General features: G+C 47.0%; 1 protein-coding gene across 1 annotated transcript in view; it reads left to right on the forward strand.

The window, feature by feature from the left end:
• The window catches only part of SSB (small RNA binding exonuclease protection factor La), a 74560-nt gene that overhangs the window by 21730 nt on the left and 38455 nt on the right, over positions 1-14375 (forward strand). The window contains 7 exon segments of the mRNA XM_075317310.1: positions 1778-1881; positions 1963-2077; positions 2079-2138; positions 3330-3437; positions 10569-10669; positions 11297-11368; positions 13443-13485. Of these exon segments, the coding sequence (XP_075173425.1) occupies positions 1778-1881; positions 1963-2077; positions 2079-2138; positions 3330-3437; positions 10569-10669; positions 11297-11368; positions 13443-13485 (603 nt within the window).

Raw genomic sequence — 14375 nt, forward strand, 5'->3', positions numbered from 1 at the left:
GCAACGCTCTCATACAAATCTCCCTTCCTGGTCCTTCACCAGGACAGGGTAGTTCTGCGTCCGATTTCGGAATTTCTCCCTAAGGTGGTATCCCACTTTCATATCAATCAGGATATCACCTCACCTTCTTTGTGTCCTCGTCCAGTCCATCAATTTCAGAAGGATTTGCATCTGTTGGTTCTGGTGAGAGCACTCAGGTTCTACTTCCCGCATGGCGCTCCTGCGCCACCCGGATGCACTCTTTGTCCTTGTCGCTGGTCGGCGTAAACAGTCGCAAGCTTCTGAATCCACCCTGGCTCGGGGGATCGAGGAACCAATTCTTGAAACCTACAGTTCTACTGGGCTTCTGGTTCTCTCAAGGCTGAAGGCCCATTCTACCAGAGCCGTGGGTGCATCCTGGGCATTACGGCACCAGGCTACGGCTCAGCAGGTGTGTCAGGCACCCACCTGGTCGAGTCTACTTACTTTTACCAGGCATTATCAGATGCATACCTACGCTTCGGCAGACGCCAGCCTAGGTAGATAAGTCATTCAGGCGGCGGTTGGCCACCTGTAGGAGAGGGCCGTTTGACGGCCCTATCATGAGGTATTCTTTTACCCACCCAGGGATTGCTTTTGGACATCCCAATTGTCTGGGTCTCCCAATGGAGCGACAAAGAAGAAGGGAATTTTGTTTACTTACCGTAAATTCCTTTTCTTCTAGCTCCAATTGGGAGACCCAGCACCCGCCCTGTTTTCTCGGGGTTTTTCTGTTTTTTCGGGTACACATGTTGTTCATGTGGTATGGTTCAGTTCTCCGATGTTTCCTCGGATTGAATTGGTCTTTAAACCAGTTATTGGCTTTCCTCCTTCTTGCTTTGGCACTAAAACTGGTGAGCCAGTGATCCCACTGGGGGTGTATAGCCAGAAGGGGAGGGGCCTTACACTTTTAAGTGTAATACTTTGTGTGGCCTCCGGAGGCAATAGCTATACACCCAATTGTCTGGGTCTCCCAATTGGAGCTAGAAGAAAAGGAATTTACGGTAAGTAAACAAAATTCCCTTCTTATCTCATGATGGAAGAACCTTTTGGATGGTAAAATATTTTCCTCCAAAAAGCAGTTTATTGGAAAAAATCCTATTTATTTATTTATTTTTTTTTTTTTAAAAAAACATTGATTTTTATCCACCCTGATAAATGGGGTTGGACCCTATCCATGCACCATCTCTATTTAGCTTGGAGTGCCCCTCAGTCTTTTATTCAAACTGGCGCAAACAGAAAAAAGACTAACTTTTATACATTTGCTGTTGCAAGCGTGAACAGTACCATGGGGTCACAGAGCCAAGGGTCACCCCGTCGTGGGAGGGGTGTAACTAAGGGGACACCTGGTTCTTCAGTAGAGTCACTGAAATTGTGGATAGACTTGGACCACAGGTAGGCGCTAGGTGCTACTCCCAGGGCAGTCCCTTGGCCTGCGATGGCTGAGCAAGGCAAGCTGACTCCAGGAATACAGTTTGCTTTTTGTTTTTCTTCAGATAAGTATAGTACCGAACTCTCCAGCTCCCATTTAGCCATAACACATCACATACTGATACTCTGGCTGCCTTTATGCAGTTTTCATTCTTGAAGCTGAGTGTTGCTCCTAAAACGTGGAACCGGGAAAAAGGTCCAGGCCAGGGTTTTACCACCTTCTGGGAGAAATGTACTTTTGTGATAATGTTTTAGCTTTATACGAAGTCATGTCATTTCTGTAGCTTTATACTAATTCAAGCCTTGTGTTTCTTCTTCTTCTTTAAAGTATTACTTTGGGGACCACAATCTACCAAGAGATAAATTCTTAAAGGAACAGGTCACCCTAGATGACGGCTGGGTGCCCCTTCAGACCATGATCAAGTTTAACAGGTACAACCCTACAGCGGGCAATGTCTTACTGTAATGGACTATCTGGTTTCCAATGTCTCACAATTTACTTTGACTTTACAGGTTGAGCAAATTGACAACAGAGTTTGACAAGATTCTTGAAGCACTTAAGAAATCGAAGAGTGGTCTGCTGCAGATCGACGAGGAGAACTCTAAAATAAGGCGGTCGCCCGACAAGCCCTTTACCGGAGGTCACAGAGGAGTACAGGAATGCCATAAAAACCAGATCCGTCTACATTGTACGTAGTGTGGAACGGTATTTTACTATTCACATCTAATCTCTAAATCCATCCAATGCAGTCTGACAAATTATAATGTCTCTAGATATACAGTGGGTGCGGAAAGTGTTCAGACCCCTTTACATTTTTTCACTGTTTCATTGCAGCCATTTGGTAAATTCAAAAGTTCATATTCTTGTTGCTCATTAATGTACACTCTGCACCCCATCCCCCATCTTGACAAAAAAAATTGTGCAAATTTATTTAAAAAAAACTGAAATATCACATGGTCATAAGTATTCAAACCCTTTGCTCAGACAATCATATTTTAGTCACATGCTGTTCATGTCCTTGTGATCCTCCTTGAGATGGTTCTAGTCCTTCATTGGAGTCCAGCTGTATGTAATTAAACTGATAGGACTTCATTTGGAAAGGCGCACACCTGTCTATTTAAGACCTCACAGTGCATGTCAGACCAAATGACAATCATGAGGTCAAAGGAACTGCCCAAGAAGCTCAGAGACAGAATTGTGGCAAGGCACAGATCTGGCCAATGTTACAAAAGAATTTCTGCAGTAATCAAGGTTCCTAAGAGCACAGTGGCCTCCATAATCCTTAAATGGAAGAAGTATGGGATCACCAGAACTCTTCCTAGACCTGGCCGTCCAGCCAAACTGAGCAATCGTGGGAGAAGAGCCTTGGTGAGAGAGGTAAAGAACCCAAAGATCACAGTCGCTGAGCTTTAGAGATGAAGTAGGGAGATGAAGAAAAAAGTTCCACAGTCATTACTAAGTGTACAATAATGAGAAAAAAAATGAAATTTTTTGAATTTACCAAATAGCTGCAATCAAACAGTGGAAAAAATGTAAAGGGGTCTGAATACTTTCTGTACCCACTGTATGCAGTATTTAAAGGGGTTGTGGGTTCCCCTTACAAAGTTCTGTACTTCTATACTGTCAAGACAGGAAGGTCACCTGGCTGCAACAGTAAAGCGTTGGGTAACGCTGCAGCTGGTGATCAGGGGCACTTTATGGCTGTGGGTGGTGGGGACTCTGCATATTGTTGGAATGAAAATATTGGGGGCGATGGGTGTTTAAAGGGTGAATGTGTGTCTCTATATCTGGCATGTAGAAGTCGGAACAAATATAGGCCAGATATCTTGGGGGGGGGGGGGGGGGGAGAAAACCCTTAAATCACTCTTCTCTTCTGCAGAAAGGATTCCAGCCTGAAACAACCCTGGATGATATAAAGGAATGGCTTGATGGCAAAGGTCCCATCGAGAACATTCAGATGAGACGAACCCTTCAGAAGGCATTTAAGGTAAATAAGTTGCAGAGGAGACTGACTATATTAAATTTTTATTTATTTTTTAAATTTATTTGGTATAACATATACGGTGTGTCCACCCATATCCTGTCCACCGCCATTAACTTGAGAACAGCGGCAGCTATAGGCATAGAAGTGGTGTCTAGGTATAGTAAAGTAGCCATGCGTTACGCAATGAAACCACCTATAGCGCCACCTGGTGGAAAACAACGGAGTTAGCATTTTTATCTCGAAAACTGAACGAGATAGAGGGGGAAAAAAGTGAATTAAAAAAAATTGTAGGGAATAATCAATTAAATACGAATCGACACCTTGCATACAGAAATGCTATGATCTGAAACCCATGATCCCCCCCCCCCCCCCCCCCCCCAAAAAAAACATTGAATGCTGGTCACGCATATGGTGCTAATTTAACTTTGATGCACATCTGGACTCTGCACAGCATACTGTATCTTGCTGCTTGTTGTGCAATACGGTAGGTGACACGTTTGCACAGGCATCTTTGATACGTTGTCGTAGGGTCCTGCAATGTTGGTGGAGGGGTCGCATACACCTGCTGTTTGATGTGACCTTACAGAAAAGTCCAATGGGGTCAGGTCAGGTGAGCGTGGAGGCCACTCCATGCAGCCACCATACCCAATGACTTGTAGGAAGGCCTCCATGAGGTATCGCTTCACGTCCGCAGTCTTGTGAGTTTTACACGTTCTAATCATAGCATTTCTGTATGCAAGGTGTCGATTTGTATTGAATTGATGATGCCCTACAACTTTGTAATTCACTTTTTTTTCTCTCTTGTTCCGTTTGAGATAAAAATGTTAACTCCGTTGTTTTCCACCAGGTGGCCCTATAGGTGGTTTCATTGCGTAGCGCATGGATACTTTACTATACCTAGACACCACTTCTATGCCTATAGCTACCGCCGTTCTCGAGTTAATGGGGGGGACACACTTTTTTTTTTTTTTTGTTTGCTCCAAATTCTTTAGTAGAGCAAGTGGCTCATGAATAAAGCAAAAAATTATTTTCTTTATCGTTCCTATGGGAGACCCAGACATTGGGTGTATAGCTTCTGCCTCCAGAGGACACACAAAGTACTACACTAAAAAGTGTAGCTCCTCCCTCTGGGCTTATACACCCCCTGGAGAACCAGATCTAGCCAGTTCATTGCTTTGTGTTCAGGAGGCATACATCCACACATGCATTCTCATCTGATTTTTGATTTTTGGAAAGAAGTTTGAAGAAAAGCAGGTCCAAGTCTGGACCCCCGGCATGTCCCTTCTCACCCCACTGTGTCGGCGGTGCTGTTAAGGTTGATTCCAAGGCTGGAGCCTTACATGCCGTGCTCCTTCACCATCCCTCCTGGGCTCTGGTTTGAAGTGGGAGCCAGCACGGTTCTCCATGCTTGGCAGGAGACCGGTCTCCATCCGCAGCCCATCAGGATCCTGCTGGACGGAGCACTCATCCCCAGGGACTTGGAACCCTGCGTCTCAGCAAGCTAAGTACCTGAGACGTTTATATTGTGGGGGTCCCTGTACTTTATTGTTGTGGGAGAGTGTGCTGAGTGAATTTTGTGACATTAACGGCGGGTTCTCTGCCTGCGCGCCGGCCGCACCGCTCAAATTTAGGCCCCGGCTTCGCCGGAGGCCTAGTTTCGTTTTCACTGCCCTCGCATGTCATTCATGCAGAGGGACTGCGCGGCTCCGCCCAGCGGCCGTTCTGCACAGGGGAGGGACACTTCTCACTGACCCTGTAGGTCTTTGGCCCTCCAGATCCCGCTCTCAGAGTAGGTCCCGCCCCCTCTCTTCGCTCCGGCAGCCATTTTCTCAGCGGTTTTCCCTGGATCAGCGCTGGTCTGCAGCATCCCTGCTGAGGTGCTTGGGGGTCCGGGCTTCGGTATCTGGAGGGCACACACTGCTCCAGCGGTCTCGTAAGCCACAACATCTGGTTGTGGACCTCTGTGTATACTCTCTGGGGGTCATTCTCTGGCAGAACCCCCACTCCAGCAGCATGTCACACACGAGGAGCAAGGCTCCAAAGCTGTATTCAGTATGCACTGCATGTAAGCTCGTGCTGCCTGAACCGAGCACATATCCACATTGTGATGCCTGCTCTAATCTGACGGTGCCTCAGCCTGGGGTCTCACCCCCAGTGGTCTCTCAGGCTGCTCCTGTGGCTGAACCCCCGGCTTGGGTAGATTCCTTTTCTAGGTCTATCTCCCAGTCTTTTGCCGATTCCATGGAACTTCTGTCCAGGACTTTACTGAACATGCATCGGCCCCCTTCACAGGGTGCCTCTGCTGCTAGGGGTCTCTCAGGACCGGAGCTCACAGAGGATTCATCATCTGGTCCCAGACTCCGTCCTTCTAAGAGACGCAGGGTTCCCTCTCCCTCCTCCTCCCGTGACTCTGATTCCAGAGCTGACACGCAGGATGAGGACGATACCCTTACAGGGGGCTCGGAGGTTAACTCCATGTGCCCCCATTGATCTGTCCGAAAGTGACTCAGATGTTAGTGATTTGATTGCGCCCATTAATTCTGTACTGGCCCTCAATCTGCCAGTATCAGAGGAGCAACCCTCTCTGGCAGAAAAGCACCAGTTTACCTCACCTAAGAGGACAAGGAGTGTGTTCTTTAACCACTCCAGTTTTCAGGCCGCTGTGACCAAGCCTAGGGCCTGTCCTGACAAACGCTTCCAAAGCGTGGTTCTGATGACCGTTTTCCCTTTCCACCTGAGGTGGTCAAGGAGTGGGCTCATTCCCCAAAGGTAGACCCTCCGGTGTCTAGGCTCTCAGCCCGGACCGTTGTGTCAGTGGCTGATGGCACCTCTCTTAAGGATTCCACCGACCGCCAGGTTGACCTTCTGGCCAAATCTGTATGAGGCGGCAGGGGCCTCGTTCTCCCCGACTTTTGCAGCAGTGTGGGCTCTCAAAGCCATCTCTGCTTCTCTAGAGGGGATGCATTCCCTCGCCAGGGAATCTATGCCCGAAATGGTTTCCTTAACTTCCAGGCTTCAGCTTTTTCGTCCTATGCCATGTCTGCCATGCTGGAGGCTTCTCACCGCACTGCGGTGGCTTCGGCTAATTCCCTCGCTATCCGCAGGATCTTGTGGCTCCGAGAGTGGAAGGCAGATGCTTCAAAGAAGTACCTTGCTGGGCTCCCTTTTGCTGGGTCCCGGCTGTTTGGTGAACAGCTGGATGAAATTATTAAGGAAGCTACTGGCAGGAAGAGTACTTCCATGCCACAAACCAAAACCAGGAAACCTTTCCAGGGTAGGAAACAGTCGAGGTTTCGTTCCTTTCGTTCCTCCAACTGGTCGTCCTCTAAGCCCTCGGCCTCGTCCACTAACTCAGCCAAGGACCATAAATCCAGCTGGCGCCCAAAAGCGCGTCCACAAAAGACCGCAGGAGGTGGTGCCGCCAAGGCAGCCTCCTCTTGACGATCTGTCCGCGCCAGCAACGTCCTTAGTCTGTGCCAGGCTCTCCCACTTTGGCGACGCGTGGTTTCAACACGTCTCCGATCAGTGGGTGCGGGATATCATCTCCCACGGCTACAGGATAGAATTCTCTTCCAGCCCGCCAAACAGATTTTTTTTTCTCTCAACTCCCCCCTGCTCCAAGGCCTCCGCCTTCTCTCAGGCCGTGGCATCCTTGCAGGCCAACGGAGTAATTGTACCGGTTCCCACCCGGGAACGGTTCAGAGGTTTCTACTCAAATCTCTTCCTAGTCCCCAAAAAGGACTGTTCCTTCCGGCCCATCCTGGATCTCAAGCTTCTCAACAAGCATGTTCAGGTGCGGCATTTTCGCATGGAGTCTCTGCGATCAGTCATTGCCTCAATGACCCAAGGGGATTTCCTGGCATCCATCGACATCAGAGATGCCTATCTGCATGTGCCAATTGCAGTTTCACACCAGCGTTGGCTACGATTTGCAATCTGAGAGGAACATTACCAATTCGTGGCTCTCCCCTTCGGGTTAGCCACGTCCCTTCGGGTATTCACCAAGGTCATGGCAGCAGTGGTTGCGGTTCTGCACCTCCAGGGGTTAGCAGTGATCCCTTACCTGGACGACCTTCTAGTCAAGGCTTCATCCAGCGCAGACTGTCAGCGGAGCGTCTCGCTCACTCTCGCCACTCTAGCCCAATTCGGGTGGCTGGTCAATCTGCCCAAATCCACTCTGACTCCGACCCAGAGGCTCACGTACCTAGGGATGCAGTTCGAGACTCTGCCGGCACTTGTGAAGTTGCCCTTAATCAAACAGCAGTCCCTCCAACTGGCGGTGCGCTCTCTGCTGAGGCCCCGCCGTCATTCCATCAGGCACCTGATGCAGGTGCTGGGTCAGATGGTGGTGTCAATAGAGGCTGTTCCCTTCGCCCAGTTCCATCTGCGTCCACTGCAGCTGGACATTCTCCGCTGTTGGGACAAGCGGCCTTCCTCCTTGCACAAGTTAGTGGCTCTGTCGCCACAGACCAGGAGCTCTCTTCAGTGGTGGCTTCGGCCCCTCTGTCTCAGGGGCGCTCCTTCCTGGCCCCGTCCTGGGTGAACCTCACCACGGATGCTAGTCTATCCGGCTGGGGAGCGGTATGTCTCCACCACCGAGCGCAGGGCACTTGGACTCCGGCCGAGTCGGCACTCTCGATCAATGTGCTGGAAACCAGAGCCGTGCTTCTGGCTCTCCTAGCTTTTTACCACCTATTGGCGGGCAACCACATCCGAGTCCAGTCAGACAACGCGACAGCGGTTGCCTACATCAATCACCAAGGTGGGACACACAGCCGCCTGGCAATGTTGGAGGTACAACGCATCCTTCAATGGGCGGAGGACTCGAAGTCCACCATATCCGCAGTCCACATCCCAGGCGTGGAATACTGGGAGGCAGATTATCTCAGCCGTCAAACCGTGGACGGTGGCGAGTGGTCCCTGCACCCGGCAGTGTTTCAGTCAATCTGCCGCAAGTGGGGCACTCCGGACGTGGACCTAATGGCATCCCGTCACAACAACAAGGTTCCGATTTACGTGGCTCGCTCCCACGATCCTCAGGCCTTCGCAGCGGACGCTCTGGTTCAAGACTGGTCCCAGTTTCGTCTGTCCTACGTGTTTCCCCCTCTAGCTCTCTTGCCCAGAGTTCTGCGCAAGATCAGAATGGAGGGCCGTCGGGTCATCCTCATTGCTCTGGACTGGCCCAGGCGAGCTTGGTACCCAGATTTGCTCCATCTGTCCGTAGAGGTGCCGTGGCATCTTCCGGACCGTCCAGACCTTCTCACAAGGTCCATTTTTCCACCAGAATTCTGCGGCTCTCAGATTGACGGCGTGGCTCTTGAGTCCTGGATCTTGACGGCTTCTGGTATTTCCCCCCCCCCCCTGAAGTCATCTCCACTATGACTCGGGCCCGGAAGTCTTCCTCTGCCAAGATCTATCACAGGACTTGGAAAATTTTCCTGTCCTGGTGTCGCTCTTCCAGCCATTCTCCTTGGCCTTTTTCCTTGCCGACCCTTCTGTCTTTTCTACAGTCCGGTCTGCAGCTAGGACTGTCCCTCAATTCTCTCAAGGGACAAGTCTCGGCTCTGTCAGTGCTGTTCCAGCGGCGTATCGCCCGGCTGGCTAAGGTCCGCACCTTCATGCAGGGCGCGTCTCACATCATTCCGCCTTACCGGCGGCCTTTGGATCCCTGGGACCTCAATTTGGTCCTCACGGCCTTGCAGAAACCCCCCTTTGAGCCTCTTAGGGAGGTTTCTTTGTTTCGTCTTTCACAGAAAGTGGTCTTTCTAGTGGCCATATCTTCCCTCAGGAGAGTCTCTGATTTGGCTGCGCTCTCTTCGGAGTCACCTTTTTTTGTTTTTTCACCAAGACAAGGTGGTTCTCCGTCCGACTCCGGACTTTCTCCCTAAGGTGGTCTCTCTTTTCCACCTTAACCAGGACATTACCCTACCTTCCTTTTGTCCGGCTCCTGTTCATCGCTTTGAGAAAGCGTTGCATACTCTGGATCTGGTGCGTGCTCTCCGGATCTGTGTCTCGCAACGCTGCTCTTAGGCGGTGCACTTCTCTTTTTGTGCTAACCACAGGTCGGCGTAAGGGCCTCTCTGCTTCTAAGCCGACCTTAGCGCGTTGGATTAGGTCGACCATTTCGGATGCCTACCAGTGTTCTCAGGTGCCTCCCCTGCCGGGGATTAAGGCATACTCGACCAGAGCTGTCGGTGCCTCTTGGGCTTTCAGGCACCAGGCTACGGCTCAGCAAGTCTGTCAGGCTGCCACTTGGACTAGCCTGCATACCTTTTCAAAGCACTACCAAGTGCATGCTCATGCTTCGGCAGATGCGAGCTTGGGCAGACGCATCCTTCAGGCGGCTGTCGCCCATTTGTGAAGTTAGGCTCCGCCTACTACTTAGTTTTTCTGTTTATTCCCACCCATGGACTGCTTTGAGACGTCCCAATGTCTGGGTCTCCCATAGGAACAATAAAGAAAAAGAGAATTTTATTTACTTACCGTAAATTCTTTTTCTTATAGTTCCGTATTGGGAGACCCAGCACCCTCCCTGTTGCCTGTTGGCAATTTCTTGTTCCGCGTGTTATCACCGGCTGTTGTCGTGGACAGAGTCTCCAGTTGTTCCGGTTCTTGCTCTGTTTTTACTAGTGGGTGGCTATTCTCCTTCAGCTTTTGCACTAAACTGGCTAGATCTGGTTCTCCAGGGGGTGTATAAGCCCAGAGGGAGGAGCTACACTTTTGAGTGTAGTACTTTGTGTGTCCTCCGGAGGCAGAAGCTATACACCCAATGTCTGGGTCTCCCAATACGGAACTGTAAGAAAAAGAATTTACGGTAAGTAAATAGTTTTTCTTGTTTTTGACTCTTTAGCACCAAAATTTGTAAAACTTTTATAATTGTTTTACCCTATCCTAAAAATACACTGAAATCCAAAATCCAGACCACCTGGAGCGAGCTGCGCACAAAAAATACAAAAGCATCTGATTAAGCAAAGTTGTCAAGGGGAAAAAAAAGATCAAAGCCTAAAAAAGACAACTTGGTGTCTCAATGTATAAAGAATACGGTGCAAATGTTGGTAACTAAAAATGAGCAAATTGCTCCAGATAACTGGAGAAATGTTGATGATTAATCGGGATCCATCTTTATATCTGTAGGGTTCCATATTTATTGTATTTGAGACAGATGAAGCTGCAAAAAAGTTCTTGGAAAACAAAGATCTTAAATTCAAAGATTCCGACATGATCATATTGTCAAAGTAAGTTGGTTTTTATCATATATTTTTTTTTTTTGTTTTTAACTACCTCCCCCATATAGATATGTATAAAGAGATCAGGCATTGAGTGTTTCTTATAGATTACTACACAACTATAATAATTGACCTGTAGAGGAGATATTTAGTAATTCACACTAGACCGGTATGTCTGTGCTGAGAGTGAAAAAAAAAAAATAGGTGGCACTCAGCATCCAATAAACTTTTTATTCACAATCCTGTAGAAACATGGGTGCAGGTGCGCTTCAACAAGTCTTGATTAGGAACTGTTGAAGCGCACCTGTGCGCGAAACGGCCGTTGTCCATAACTCCGCCTGCCCACTTGCATCCATGTTTTTATGGGATGGTGAGTGGCCCTTATTTTTATTTTTCACTTTATCCTATTACTGTTGTGCAAGATGGAGCAGCTGAATATGCGTCAACAAACATGTTTTTCTTTCTGCACCTGGATTTGAATTGTCATGCTAATGGTGCTGGACGCTGCTTTCCATATATTTGTCTAACTCCACCATATCCGTTCGTCAGGAAGCCCTGATGAATCTGACTTTCAATCATGATTAATTTTTTTTTAATTCCATACAAAGTATGAAACTTTTTCTCCTTCTTGCACAGAGATGAATATTTTGGCAAAAAGAATGAGGAAAGAAAGCACAGACATTCCGAAGCCAAAGCAAAATCCAAACAGTAAGTAAATGTCAAGATTATTTAATCTTCTTTGTAGTGTCCTGGGGGGAAAAAAGCGTTGGTTGGAAATGTTACTGTGAAATGACTAAATCCTAAACTGGAAGTAAAGTTATACTGTAAACGACAGCAAAGAGAAGCCTATTTACAGAGCAGAGGGGTGAGAATGTCAGTATAATCAGATTTTAAATATTCAGTCAACCCCTTAACCACTTTTTTTTTTTTTTTTTTTTTTTTTTTTTACTTACGATGTTCACTAAATGGTAAAATTGATGTGGCAATTGGATTTCCCAACTTGTACAGCTTCGTAGATGCCAAAGATGTTTTAGTTTTTTACTTTAAGTTGAGAACAAAAAATCACAAGTTTTGTAAAAAAAAAACAAAAACAAACTCCTTTTTGTCTCCATTATGAGACTCTTGTAACGTTCTCACTTTTTGGGATCCAGGGCTCAGTGACTGCTTATTTTTGCGTCTTGAGCTGACTTTTTTTTTAATTATACATTTTTGGGTAGAGGAGATGTGTTGATCATCTGTTATTGCATTTTAATGCAAGTCTGTGGCGACTGAAAAAAATAATTCTGCGATATATTGATCAGAATAATTTTTTTTATTTTGATGTGACATTTCTAAACGCAGCAATACGAAATGTTTTTTTTTTTTTTTTTTTTTTTTCCTTTTCCCCTAAATAGGGAAAAGGGGGTGATTTGAACTTTTAGTGTGTGTGTGTGTGTGTGTGTGTGTGTGTGTGTGTGTGTGTATTTATTTATTTATTTATTTATTTATTTTTTTTTTTTTATTTTATACCTAGTCCCTTAGGGGCCTTTATGCCTGTCCAGTTGCTTCTCCTGTTCAGAGCGATGCTTCAATACCGCTCTGAACAGCCCAAATGATAATCTGCCATGCATGTTGATGCTCTACCAGCATTCACAGGAAGTGAGTCATGACAGTGACAGGGGTCACCAGCTGACCCCCACCCCCACCCTCCCCCGCAATGTCATGGCAACCCATTGGCACCCTATGATCGTGTCAGGGGCCATCAATGGTGGAGGGGAACAGCACAATCTCCCTGACAGATCGCGTCTTGAAGGCACGGTCAGTGTGACAATCTAAGCAGTTAATGTGTGGGTGCACGTGTGCTGATCACATCAGCAGAAAGGGACACACTGCCAGAGACACACACACACGTGTGTGTGTGTGTGTGTGTGTGTGTGTGTGTGTGTGTGTGTGTGTGTGTCCTAGGTTGTAAAGTGGTTATACTAAATATACACTTGCTCTTTTTTGGGTGGTTCACTACAATAGTGGCACATCCCTGAACTGATGGGGAAGGCTATTTCTACATACCCTGTTCAGCCAATCCTGTCTGAGTGGCGCTATTGCGGTCCGCTCATCCCCCATGAAGTAACCCCCACCCTCTCCCCCTGGGCTCTGTGACCTCTAAGAGCGAGTGATGTTGCTTCAACTTCCAGTTGACATGACACCTACAAGCCCAGCTGCAGTCTCCAAGTGTCATAGCTGTGGACAGTATTTCACTGCTCCTCACAGCCCAGCATCTCGCATGCTGTCTCCTTTGCTGTAGAACGCCGCAAGCAGGAGCGATACTGGGCTGTGACGAGCCATGAAATGCAGTCCACAGCCCAGTCACTCGGGAAGACTGGAGCTGGCCTCCGTCATGTTGGGTCAACTGGAAGTTGACGTGATATTACCAGATCTGTGGTCACTGAGCCGGATGGGTGGACTGCAATAGCACCGCTCAGAGGCAGACTTGGATGAGCAAGGTATTTAGAAAAAGTCTTCCTATCAGTTTTAGAGATGTGGCCACTATTGCAGAGTAGTGACCACCCCTTTTTAAAGATGCTTTAAAAAAAAATAAAAAAAAAATGAATGTATATGCTGCCCAACTGTCTTCTGTGCAGGGAATGGGGATTCAAACCAACCTTCTGGTGCTCCAGACCAATCTTTTGTGTACATGACTCCTCACATTTTGGTTGCCTTTTTTTTTTCTTTTTTTCTTTTCTTTAAATCAATGTCTGTATTGAGCTGCATCACTGTAATTAAGATGATTTGTTTATTCTATTAGGGATAAAGCCGATGCCCAGAAGCAAGCAGAGGAAGCTGAAATGGTATGTATACTTGGATTGTGTGATTTAGAATATATTTATACATGCCATGTACAGCAGTTGTGTAAAATGCAGTACTTTAAGTGATACTGTATGTTAAAAAGCAAAACAAAAGTGAAAAATGGTGTTACACAGAGTACAGGCTTTTTATAAGGGGGTGTGTGGTGTGTATAGTATTTATTATTAATATTATTTATTTTATTTTTTTATTTTTTCTGCTGGCAATGCACTTGTGTATTAGATATTTATGGCTCATTCGGTTGCTATACTATTAATTTCTGATAAGATGCTCACATACATGCTTTTGAGGAGACCAGGTATTGGATATATTAATGTGCAGCAGATTTGTTGCAGAGCTGACTGAATATTGGTTCCATCCAGCTTAATGGTGTTTTCTTTAAGCAGGTGTGTATTTCAGCGAGGTCTAGTCAGATAACTGGACACATCTGCCACCTGTGAGTGAACGCCGGTGTGCAAGATCAGAAAATCGGATTGTTTGACTTAGGAAAAAAAGTATTGTTTCTGTTTAAAATGATTAAAGCACTGTAGCCAGCAGCGAGGTGTCATGCATGTCTGTATTGGCAGCTTTAGCAAGTTTTTAAAGGGAACCAATCACCAGGATTTTCGTATATAACCTGCAGCCAGTGCTATACTGGCACTATCAGGCTGATTCTATACATACCTGTAGTGGTCAGCTCTGATGTATAGTTTTTGAAATCCAAGAAGGTAAAGTTTATAAAATCTGCAGCTTCTTGAGTGACAGCAGCTGAGGAGCAGATAATATCTGGGGGGGGGGGGGGAATTCATAGTTATCCCCTCCCCCTGCTGGCTTTAGCATAAGTATTATGCAATCGATGTAGCTTTTCTCTCCCAGAAAAAAAGAGAAAATTCAA

This window comes from Anomaloglossus baeobatrachus, chromosome 7, assembly GCF_048569485.1.
Source record: "Anomaloglossus baeobatrachus isolate aAnoBae1 chromosome 7, aAnoBae1.hap1, whole genome shotgun sequence".
In the NCBI taxonomy this organism is placed as follows: domain Eukaryota; kingdom Metazoa; phylum Chordata; class Amphibia; order Anura; family Aromobatidae; genus Anomaloglossus; species Anomaloglossus baeobatrachus.